Source organism: Toxorhynchites rutilus, chromosome 2 (assembly GCF_029784135.1).
Source record: "Toxorhynchites rutilus septentrionalis strain SRP chromosome 2, ASM2978413v1, whole genome shotgun sequence".
Taxonomy (NCBI): domain Eukaryota; kingdom Metazoa; phylum Arthropoda; class Insecta; order Diptera; family Culicidae; genus Toxorhynchites; species Toxorhynchites rutilus.
In genome coordinates, this window is record NC_073745.1 from 208,794,790 (window position 1) to 208,807,442 (window position 12,653).

General features: G+C 38.8%; 1 protein-coding gene across 5 annotated transcripts in view; it reads right to left on the reverse strand.

The window, feature by feature from the left end:
• The window catches only part of LOC129764431 (uncharacterized), a 379,755-nt gene that overhangs the window by 123,088 nt on the left and 244,014 nt on the right, over nucleotides 1–12,653 (reverse strand). For 4 of the 5 annotated variants that reach the window (XM_055763500.1, XM_055763498.1, XM_055763502.1 and 1 more), the window contains exons 4-6: nucleotides 1,064–1,209; nucleotides 827–993; nucleotides 568–762 (exon numbers count right to left, since the gene is read on the reverse strand). In XM_055763500.1, the coding sequence (XP_055619475.1) occupies nucleotides 568–762; nucleotides 827–993; nucleotides 1,064–1,209 (508 nt within the window). The remainder of the gene's footprint in view (nucleotides 1–567; nucleotides 763–826; nucleotides 994–1,063; nucleotides 1,210–12,653) is intronic. The other variant, XM_055763501.1, reaches the window with a different exon arrangement.

Below are 12,653 nucleotides of genomic sequence, written 5' to 3' on the forward strand. Positions count from 1 at the left end.
AGTAAATGCATTATGATGTTAACATTCAATTGCTGAAATTTATCGTATTGCATGTTTATGCTAACTACAGCCTCTGTTATGTAATTACTGTTTCTTCTTTAAGAATAGTTTCTTTCATTAACACATATATATTTTTTTAGATTGATATTATCGATGATGTTCCATTAGATTAGAACTCAAACAATAAGAAAAGAAAATTTACCAGTGAGAAAATGTACACTCAAATGAGGTTCGAGTAGTCGTAGCAATGATAGTATTCAGTTGTGAGTATTTAGAATAGTTGCTTCTGTTGAGTTGTGTTGCACTAGGATTATTATAAAATCAGTATTGTTTGCCCTGTGGTTAGTTTCAGATGTTTTAAATGTGGAAGATATGCAATCGTTTTCCTAGTGTCAGTTGGAGATATTTACATGTGAGTAGTTAGGTGTTTTTAGGTGAGTTCTTTGTTGTATTGACAGTGGATAGTATGATAGGTGGAAGAAAGCTTTCAACTAAACGACCATTTGGTGGAGGCGAGTATTCCAAAAAACGAGGTGATAACATCAAAAGCATCAAACATTAACTCACCTGATGTGAGTGCTGCCCACTGCAGGAACCGTTCACGCAGACGCCCGTTCCAGGAACTTTGAGCTGCTCCTGCTTGTAATCCGGTTGATATGGAAGCAACATTCGGATCTTACCCCATCGATTGAAAAATAAAGCTATAGCACCAGCCCACACTATTAACACTAACACTACGATACCGATCTCTACACCACGGATCTGTACAAGTGAGAAAAAAAAATCATTAGGAAACGTTGTTCATAGAACCACCCTCTATTATTACCGTTGGAAGTTCTCGGGAGGTCGAGTTGACCGAGATGTTGCCGAACTCATCGCTGAAGATTCCGAAACCGTTCAGCGACGCAGCCGTGTCGGCTTGTGGTGAAATCGGTGGTCCACTGTTTCCAGTGAGCGCACCGGAGTCCTGTTGAAAAGACGTCCTTGGCGGCTCTGCAAATAAACAGAGTGGACGACATCATGTGTTTCTTGTTCTCGATGAATAGAAAAAAGTGAATCTTACCCAGTGTTCTGAATACGATTGGTCTGCTGCGAAACTTCCGTCCGTTCCAGATTGCTGCTACCGTCAGCTGGTACTGCGTGTCAGGTGAGAGTCCACCGAGTGTGACTGCTTCCCGGTTACCGGCCACCACTACGACAACCCTGTAACTTAAAATTAATCAATTATGTTGCATTGCCAAAAACTACCACGACACATCAATGAGAGGAGGGACTCTACGCATATTGAATGGTAACCGAAATGAAATCTAGAAGCATCAGCGGCTATGACAAGCAATTTACATGCGACTTTTTATACGCTACGAAGTTTTGTGAAAACATGCAATTGTACTTCCAACATAAATTGTCACCTTCAGAAATAGTTTTAGATGTACCAGTATGACTTTACAGATGTTTTATAAAAAAGCCATTCGTTTGAAACATAAAACATATTGATATTGTATTCAAAGTATGATTCATCGGAGGCGACAACCTTGGCCCATTTTTCAGGCAATACACGGATTCCACGCTGATAGAAGATTCAATTATTAAGCCAATTATTGATTTCTTCACAAGATCGGAATCTTCAGAAATGGCTAACACCATGGACCGAAACAAATCGTAATCTAATGTAGTAATATCTGAGTAATATCCTCCAAATTCAATCCTCCTAGATAAGTTTGAACGGAGTTATAAACATGTGGTCTAGCGTTTTCAACGTGTATAATTATCATGCCGTGTCCATTCTTCCATTCTGGTCGTTTTTTCTTAAGGGCTCAAGGTTCAAACGACCTGTACCGTAGGACTACCGTTGGCTTAGTAATAATTCGAGTGTATTGATTAAGTTATTGATGGAACCTGTGATTGAATGAAACGATTTCCGAATTCAATTGCAAATAAATCCAAAAATAGATTACGTTTTTCGTCGCAAGTTTGGCGTATGGCATGATGCCTTGTTCTTTTCATTCATTTATCTTGGTGTTCCAAAATATGTGAACGGAAGAATTGTCAAACGATCAATGTATTTGCATTTCCCTCTGAAGTTATTGCATCTCCCAAGTGTACGTTCTGCTCGAACTGCAAATTTGCTTGATTTGATGAACTTCAGGTACCGGTCTGCAAAACTGATTTCCCCAGGCTCATTGGTTTGGAAATCTGTGTTTGGGAAACATACAGGTACATCAACCGCTGCACAATAATAACTGAGTGGATTTCCGAGCGGGCTTTCGTTTATATACAGATTTGTGTGATTTTCAAAGCAATTTTTATGCTATTGCAACAAGTTTTCGGGTTAATAATTAACAAGCATATAACTCTTGGACATTTTATGTTACGAATGAAGTGGTTATCATACCCACCGCAAAAGGGTATTGACGTTCAAAATCTTGCACTTCAAGTATAACGCTACCGTTTATTTTCCAAAATATATATTTTATTAAGGCACATGTGGCGTTAGCTTGACGGGGCCGGGAGTCCAATATTTTGACAATGTTTGTCTTACAACTATGTTAGTAATATGTAACCGATTACTCGCGGTTGGCTCGAGGTTAGTATTACAAAGATTCTCATAATTGGGATGTTGCAGTCTTCGATGCTCTGTATGTGTGGCCGACATGGGATACTTCCTATTGGGGTGCAACTGACCATTGATCAGCGACGGCCCCTAGTCTGCACCTCATATCGATCGTGGTGCATCTTTCTTGACTCGAGGAATCCATGGTAGAATGATCACTGGGCGGTACAATCTTCAGCTCGTGTAGAGTTGGCATGAGCGGTACAACCTTTGGCTCTTGTTGAATGATCAGTGGCCTGCACAACCTTCGACCTGTGTATCTGTAAAGAGTATGTGTATGTATTGCCGCGACTAAGTAAAAGTTTATCGATTGGATAGGAGGGATATGATACAGGGATACAACGGAGGAAACATCATTAAACGTTGACATCGGCATTAACGCTACCGTTGTCGAAACTTGTAGCTTACACCGCGGTACAGAAATGAAAGATATAGTCCTACGTCAAAAAATGCAACACAACACTTCTCACTCATGGCGATAAACATACACTCTGTCCAACTTCTATAAGAAAACCCTGAATATATTTCGTTGTAACACAAACAGTTCGAATTTCAACAAGATATTTTCATACATTATTGAATGCTTAGATTAAAGTACAGTGGAACCTCGATTATCCACGAGCGGATGATCCGCGGTGCGGTTTATCCGCGAAAGCGAGTTCCATAGTAATGCTATGGACTTTCCCGGAATTTATCAGTGAGTGGTAGAATTTTGCTTTTTTGTTTAAGTCATGGCTTTCACATTATTTGACTTCTGGTGTACCCGAGCTAATAGATAGATAGTTTAATTGTTCCTGTATTGATAAAACATAGTTATCACGCTGAATTTTTTTTTGTGTTTGCATCTCTTTTTTAGTCATTTATTGCGTTATCCGCAATTTTCGTGATCCGCGTGACCTAGCCAGACTATTCCGCGGATAATCAGGATTCTACAGTATATTTTCGTTCAATAGAGTTGTTTGTTTATTTATTGGGCTTAAATATGATAATTTCAGCTGTCCAGTTTCTATAGGACCATTTCAAAATTCATATATATTATCAACGAAAAGTTCAAAACGATCGGTTGATCGGATCGGCCGATAACCTGGAAAATTCGTGTTGGAACACTATTTACAAAATTCTGCTGAACGGATTTATAGATATTTTTCCAGGTTTCCGAATTTGCGACCTTGGTGTACCGCCTTTCCTCAGTGTAAATTCTGCGTACAATGATTCCCTCTAGGATTTTCAACAGGATTCAAGTCTGGAGAGCGAGCCAGCCAGTCCAAAAAATTAAGTTTTTGGTCCTTAATCCATTGCTTAGTTTTCTTGCTGGTATGAATAGCAGCATTGTTTGGCTGGAATGTTTTTGTGACGATTTCAACGCAAGAACGGTAGGAGAGAGGATTCCAGATCATGTATGTAATTCTTGAATGATGTAAAAGCTATCTTGAGCTATCCGGTTGCACAGAATCCCGCTCCAGACCATGCACGAGCCTCCATCAAAATTCCTGGTTGAAAAATACTGTCCCTTCTTGAAACCATCAGAACCATCCAAATTGAACTTTTTTCGTTAGTGAAGATAACCTACACATTGAAGAACTTTTCGTCATGGTATATAACAAAATGTATTCTTTTGGAAACATTCTTTGTCATCTCATACCATGTCCCACTGTCGGTTCATGTGAGCTTTGGCTAAACTTAGACGTCTTCCGATGTAAGATGGTGTTAGATGAGGAGCTTCAACCTTTTAAGCCCTCTTCATGTGAGAATTTTTTACCAAAACTTGACGAATTGTCACACGAGTAACATTTAAATTGAAATATTGCTTTGTTTGCATGAGCGATTTTTAGGTATTTGAATTTGTTCTAGCTATTCCCCGCTTATCCCGGTCAGAGAGCTTCGATTTACGTGGAGCTCTTTCTATCTAACCGTATCCTTGAGGAATCGCCAAATAATTGAGCACTAATTGATGGGATCGTCCAATCCGACGAGCAATTACTCTGATACCACTTGAAAAATACAACACATACGAAAATCATGCAGTGTATGGTAGTCACCTACACACTAGAATATAAATTGAAGCTTTGTTTGTTTATAATGACACAAAGCAGCAAGAGCATCACCTGGTCTTATAGAAATTGGGCAGAGTGTATGCTTCAAACCAATGTCAACAGTTCGACATTTGCCACATGTTCTAAATCCAAAAGCTATATTTATAAACCAAAAATATCTAAATCAATCAGCTTCTCATCTAGAAATAGTTATAGTGTTGAAAAGTAGAAATAATTCAACACCGTTGTCTGACCTTAAAACCAATCAATCGTGATTACCGCAATTTATTTGCCCTCGTCGGCATACTAGGCACGCACAACATAACCAATCCAGCATCCATATTAACCTTAATTAGAGGACCAATCGATTCATTGCCCCTATAGCCCTCTCACCGTGGTCAGCGATAAAATCCGAGCAGGGAACGGTTCAACATTGACGGAAGGCCCACAATTAATCACACAAGAAGACAACAGCACCGAGAAAGGCTGAGAGGAGGAAGTCTTTCCAACAAAGACTGTAAATCTTTCAGTAGACTTGTCTTTCGCGAAAGCGTTTGGCAGGATCCTTTCGCTCGTCCGGGGGAGGAAACATTCACATTATTTCGAGCCAAAGGTTGTTTCGCATGGCATTTTGATCCTTACACACATGTATGGTACCACAAAGTGTTTGTTGAAACAGACCGGGAAACAGCCGTGCCCTCAATGCACCTGTCTACCACAATCTTTCTTTCCTCACCTTTCGTCTGTATTCTTGAGCAGTACCGCTGTACCGAATACAAATACTTGTAATTTCTTTTCTGACAAGCCACCATTGCTGACATTTTGCAGCTTGAATCGGCCGTTTCGTGTACTTATTTCTCTTCGTGTTTGAGAAAGGGTGGTATAGATCAAGTGGAGCTTGACTGAACGGAAGATTTGTTTCTCAAACAAATCCTGCTAATGCGATTCCGGGAATATCATGCTCAGGGGCGGAATTCCGAGAAGCAGAATGACTCTCGAATGCTTCGTCTGGCATGATGGTTGTGAGAGAAGTAGTTTTACAAGTGTGCGAGTTTTACGAGTGTAGTAAAGTTTATTTATTCATTCGTCTTCGGTGGATGAACATGTCTCTTAATGTTTTCCATTAGCCTTAGCATACTGGATTAAGTAATTCCTTGCTCGTTTTCATTGTCCTAATTAATTCTACTTAATTTAGAGCAATATAATAAATCATATTGGTCAGAGTTCTGCACAATTTGGCGGATTGTAGTCTTACTTCATTTGCCACAATAGACTCGAAGTGCAACTTACGCTCATAAATGGAAATGGCGCTGTGATCAGACGAAAGCAAATTCGAACTTTTCGGAACGAAACAACGACCCAGAGTATCGATTAAGCGCCGAAAAGAACTGCTTGACAAGAACGTTCAGAAGACAGTCAAACACGGTCTGGGGGTGTTTTGCTTGGTCCGGTGTTCGAAACCTGTTTCAGATCGATGGCATAATGAATGCTGACAAGTATATCGATATCCTAATACACAATTTGAAGAGCTCAGCACGGAAGATCGGTTTGCCGAAGGATTGGATCTGTCAGCAAGACAACGATCCAAAGCATACGGCACACAAAACGATGTCCTACTTCTGCTAATCTCGTGTGAAGTTGATGGATTGATCGCCACAATCATCCGATCTGAACCCAATCGAAAATCTGTGGTCGATTCTTGATCAAAAAATGGATAAAAGCACGGTGACCGACAGAACTCTGCTGTTTGAGTAACGTTCAATGACGTGCAAAACTATTACTTGCAAAACTTGGTCGAAAGCATGCCCCGACCTTTGCAGGCAGTTATCTGTGACATGTATTCTTTTATTTGCCAGACCAAAATGAGCAATTAATCTTCATTTCACTATTTTGAAGAACAAACCAAACTTTGACGGAACTTTTTTCTCCTCACTTTGTAGGATGACTTGCAATTATAGTTCTGGAAAAATAAAATCTCCAGAACTGCTTTGAAATCGTCTCTCTCTTTTTATTATACACTCGACAAAAAAATTAGAGGAACAGAGTGCGAAGTCGGAAATTTTAAGTGATTTTTGACATGCTGTAACTTCGTGAAAAATTAACGCTTATCGATGTGATGCGCATCATTTTGAAGCTACAACTTTCAGGTAGAAAATTTTTTATTTTCATCTTGGTATATGTAGGTGTAGTGGGCAACAATATAAGCAAGAAATGAAAAATCGATTTTTCTTTTTTTTTCTCAAGAATATTCTGGACTAACACAATTTTTTTATAACCAACTCAACAGCAAATTAAATGAACCTTTTCAACCAGCTTCTATTTGATTCCAAGAACGTTCTTGTAGGACCTTCCCACACCGAGATATTTCAGTTTGAATGAAAAATTACCTCTTCGTCTTTGATGATGAATAATTCGATAAACAACCATCACATCGCAAATCTAAAGGCAGTTTTGAAAACTCCAATATATTCTACACAAAGATAATTCATTATTTTTAAGAAAACAAAAATAATTAAATTGTTTGCATCAATTTAAAAAAAGTGCCAAAAACAGGATTTTTATATTGCTTTACAAAATCTACTGTAATTCTGCAAATATCGCAGTAAGTTCTAATGTTTGCAGGCAAATTTTCAGCCTAGTGTATTCCCTTAACATCCGTAAACGTTCCGTATTGATAAATTTTTCTAGTCGCTTTTTCAAAATTTGGAGTAAATTAGAGGAGCAACTCTAAGAATGAACGATTCATAACTGAGTTTGTGGGTGAAGAGTGCGTGTATGTGTGGAAATGCGTCTGAATATGTGTGAGTATCACTCTTACAATATTTGTACCTACATACGTATGAAAACGAAAGATACGAATCGCTCGTTCTGAGAGTCGCGTAGGATTTTTTACTTCTGGTACAAATTGCGATTAAATGCTCCTCTAATTTACTCCAAACTTTGAAAAATCAGCTGCTTATCAATATGGAACGTTCATGGATGTTTAGGGAATACACTATGATAAAAATTTGCCTGCAAACATTAGAACTTACTGCGATATTTGCAGAACTACAGTGGATTTTGTGAAGCACTTTAAAATCCTGTTTTTGGCGCTTTTTTTAATCGATGCCAAAAATTTCAATTCCTCTAATTTTTTGTCGAGGGTATTCTTAGAACTAACAGAGCGTAGTATTCTCATTTATTTCTAGTACTAAACTTCCAATTTCGGAAGAATGTCGGAAGTGAGAATTGAACTCGTGACTCGTCACGGTTCAGGAGCAATGATCGCCACAACAGTTAAACCCAATTGGCCCTTGTTCGGTAGTGAGAGGAAACACAGCAAATTACTATAAACTCTTTCAGAGCGCTAATGTACGAACTTCTCGGTTCGATATTCAAAGCACAGTGAATGAAATCCATGATGATGATGATGATGATGTTGTATTAAAGAGGCTTTAAACTTTTCAGTTCATTCGCCTCTAAAAATCCATGACTGTTACCTCTTTTTATATCAACTGAACCAGTGATGAAATTGAGTTGATTGAGTTACCGATGCAAATAATTGGATTGTCAGTGAACAAACTACCAAGAGAATGTACCGCATATGACGAATTTCATGCCAACTCGACTGGCCGTTGGCAATCTCAGATAGCAGCGAAACGTTGTGGTGGTAACATCTTTTAAACAACTTTGCATACTTGAAATATTCAAAAAAGAATTAGACTACTTTTTTGAAAGGGCCAACCATTTTTTCTTGATTTTTTACAAAAAAATTATAACTCACAAACTATAACGCCTACAAAATTTGGGTCAAAGGATAAAATGTAGAAAATTGTTGAAATTTTCATAAAAAATTCCAAAAAATTATTGAAAAAAAATTTCAATGAAAATTTTTTTAAATTTTTTATTTTTTTTTAATTTTCAAAAAAAAATAAAAGAAAAGCCCCTATAATTTTCAACAAGTCGTCCATACATCGGAAGATGGGCACTTTTACGAGGAAAAAGTTATTCTAATAACAACTTTTTCATGTTTGCTTTAGTTAGTTTCTTTTTTTTTCCAAAATATATATTTTTATCAAGGCTCATATGGCGTTAGCCTCACGGGACCGGGAGTCCAATACTTTGACAATTTTTCTTATTATCTATGTTAGTAATATGTAACCGATTACTCGCGGTTGGCTCGAGGTTAGTATTACAAGTGTTTTCGTAATTGGGATGTTGTTGTCTCCAATGCTCTGTACGTGTGCCCGACACTGGATACTTCCTATTGGGATGCAGCTGACCATTAATCAGCAACGCTTCCCTAGTCTGTAACCCATATCTAGCGTGGTGCATCTTTCTCGACTCGAGGAATCCAGCATAGAATGGTCACTAGCCGGCGCAATCATCAGTTCGTGTAGAGTTGTCATGAGCGGTACAAGTTAGTTTCATGAAACATTTTATTTTAGTCATTGTGATGAATTGTTATGGAGTTCCCAAGTCGAATGATGCAAAACTCTCGTAAATTCACCAGAAAATGACTGAGCAATAATTGTGAGTACAAGAAAAAGCTTGTATTTTCGATTTCGACCAATCAGAAAGCGGAATTTCCGTTTGGGTGATGGTTGAGATTTTTCAGTTGTTCGATAGTTAGTTTCATGGTAGATATTATTTTCTTCAATGTAATAAATTGTTATGGAGTACCCACACGATTGACGCAAAACTCTCATAAATCCACCCAGAAATGACTGAGCAAAAGTAACGAAAGAGTGATTTGGCTTCTCAGAGCGCGTTTGGTGATTGCTCGGTAATAGATGTCACACAAATATGACCCCGAAAGACGTTATCCTACGTCAAAACTAACAGAGGAGCTTTATTTCTGCTTCGCGCGAAGGACAAAAAAACATAACAAACAAACTGCAGCGCTGCTATAGCAAAAAGTGAACAAATCAACATCGGAGCATTGGACAAACCATGATCAGAATTGAGATCATCGAGATGCATTAATTACATAATTTAGATATATAAATCTGATACTAATGGTGTGCAATCATGGTGTTTACAATATTTGTAAGTGTTATAATCCAGAAAAGGTCAGAATACGTACCAAGTAATCATCTGGTGATTGATTAAAAGCTAGGTCAAATGAGGGACGCATTGACACCAAGAGAAGGTGGAATCTGTTAACAAATTCTATTAAACTAAAGGGTATGTCACATCAAATTGCATCACGGAAAAAAAGCTGTAGAAATTCGCCCAGTAGACCGATCCTTTTGAAAATTTTAGACAGTAAATAAAAACTATTAAACAACTTTTGGCATTTTCTTTTTATTCATACTTCGAGCCCAAGCCCGTATGCTCGCACCTTCCTCTTTAACCCGTCCATAAGGTTCTGTACAACATCAGGTTGTAGTTTTTTTTGACGTAGGACTACGTCTTTCATTTCTATACCGGGGTGTAAAACCAAAGTTTCGAGAACGAAAGCGTTACGCTGGAGACCGAGATTTTGAGCGTTAACAGCTCTTAAACAACTGAACGAAATGGTATGATAAACACTTCATTTGAACGATAAAATGTCTACGCGTCATATACTTGTTACTTTTTCATCCAAAAACTTGTTTCAATAGTCTTAAAATTGCTTTCAAAACAGGCTATTGAAATCACCAATCGGTATATAAGCGAGCGCCGCTCGTAAACCCACTCAGTTATGATTGAACAGCGATTGGAGCATGTTGTCGCTGTTGTTGTGAAGCTAATTTCGTTTATCATGAAAACGCTGATGAACGGTGTCACCAAGAGCCTGTTTGTGCACCTAAGGCCAAAAGGGAATCCATCAGGAGGAGAGTGATGCCACGGTTCCGCTTGAAACATCGGAGCAGCCGCCACACACACACACACACACACACATACACGCGCGGAATTCTCGTTGCTATCATCGTTGCTGAAAAATAATCTGCCAGTTCCCCTGGGAATTGAAAAATACATTCATGCGAAAGAGTTTATTTTAATGTTTTCTATCCATATAACACTGCAACCAAATACATTTGGTTTTGTTATTTTTCAATCAATCGCAATTAACAGGAAAGCTTCTGAATATTTTTTTCCCCATCAGTGGAAATTTTCGTATCCAATATTGGATGCATAACATGAAAAACGGAAAATGTTTCACATCGCGAAAATCAAGTCATTTTCGAGCGATTATTTGCTTTCTACTCATATAATATAATATATATATATAATATTTATAATATAATAAATACCTTTCGTTTTGGATTTTTTCAATCAAGTGCGATCAACGTAAGACCACGTCTTTCGGCAATTTATTAGAGGTGCAATGAATCTTTAGGAATTCCCGCTCTACGCGCACTGGCAAACAATGTTTACTCAACAATTTCTCAAACGAGAAATGGGTGTTGTGAGAAAGGATTAGCGAACGCGAAAACGACAAACGGGAGAAAGATACGTTTGGAGGTTGAAGGAAATTGGCAGAAAACTTCTTCATTCTATCATTCAAATAATGTGATTCATACCACATCGTTTTGCCAGAAAGAGATTATTAATGTTCAAAGGAGGAATCGAGTCCTCCGAGGAAATTACCCAGCGCAAATTAGAGTCGACTATCGATTGCGGCATTCGTACACAAATAATTTTATAATGCAGTTTCACCAAAGTGATTTCTTCGGATATATTCACTACATCATGTCATGTATTTCATATTCTTCATTAAGAAATCCATATCCATGGCACCTATCGGTAACGAATTATTATCGAAACCACGATTTTCGCTAAATGCTCCTTTCAGTTCGGCCTGTAAAAAACTTTTCTGTACTCTAATCCATCAAATTTGGAGCCCTGAAAAGGGCCATTGATTATATGCTAAGCTAATATAGCACGCTTTCCTCGGATATGATGGGCCAGCTGGATGTCCTTGGGCATGATGTGACGCGTTTTGCATGGATAGCACACAAATTGGTATCTTCGAATAAGCCTCCTGCAGCGTCATAGCCGCGGAACTTTGGAAGCGCAAGTCGGTTTTGAAGTCCTGAGCAATTCCACGATCCAAATGCTGCAAAGGTAGCTGCGGATCAGCAATTCGGTCGACTTCTGATAGCGATGAATTTCACGCAAAGTTCCCGGTCGATAGCGATGTGGCTTCTCCACCTATCCTGCTACTGGTGCGCTTATCCGAGCTGACTTCGTGTGCCTTACCACCGAATGACTAACGAGCTGTCTGCGAAAGACTAACGAGCTCGAGTCCTCACGGTGCGAGAGTAGAGTAAGAAATGAACGAAAGCAAAGGAAGCGTCATTTTATAAACCATAAAAGTATAGAATCTAAATCCCACCCTTATTATATTCGTGAGTATACATGAGCTTATACAATAAAGAGGGTGGGGTTTACATTCGATTCTTTTATGTTTTATAAAATGACACTTCCCTTGCTTTCGTTCATTTCTTACTCTACTCTCGCACCGTGAGGATTCGTTTCATAGGGACTAAGCAGACAGCTCGTTAGTCTTTCGGTGGTAAGGCACCACGAAAGCAGCTCGGATAAGCGCATCAGCCGCAGGAAGCGTGAAGAAGCCACATCGCTATCGACCGGGAACTTCGCATGAAATTCGTCGCTATCAGAAGTCGACCGAATTGCTGATCCGCAAGCTACCTTTGCAGCATTTGGTTCGTGGAATTGCTCAGGACTTCAAAACCGACTTGCGCTTCCAAAGTTCCGCGGTTATGACGCTGCAGGAGGCTTATTCGAAGATACCAATTTGTGTGCTATCCATGCAAAACGCGTCACATCAAGCCCAAGGACATCCAGCTGGCCCATCGTATCCGAGGAGAGGGTGCTATATTAGCTTAGCATATAATCAACAGCCCTTTTCAGGGCTCCAAATTTGATGGATTAGAGTTCAGAAAAGTTTTTTACAGGCCGAACTGAAAGGAGCATTTAGCGAAAATCGTGGTGTCGATGATAATTCGATACCGATAGGTGCCATGGATATGGATTTCATAATGAAGAATATGAAATACATGACATGATGTAGTGAATAT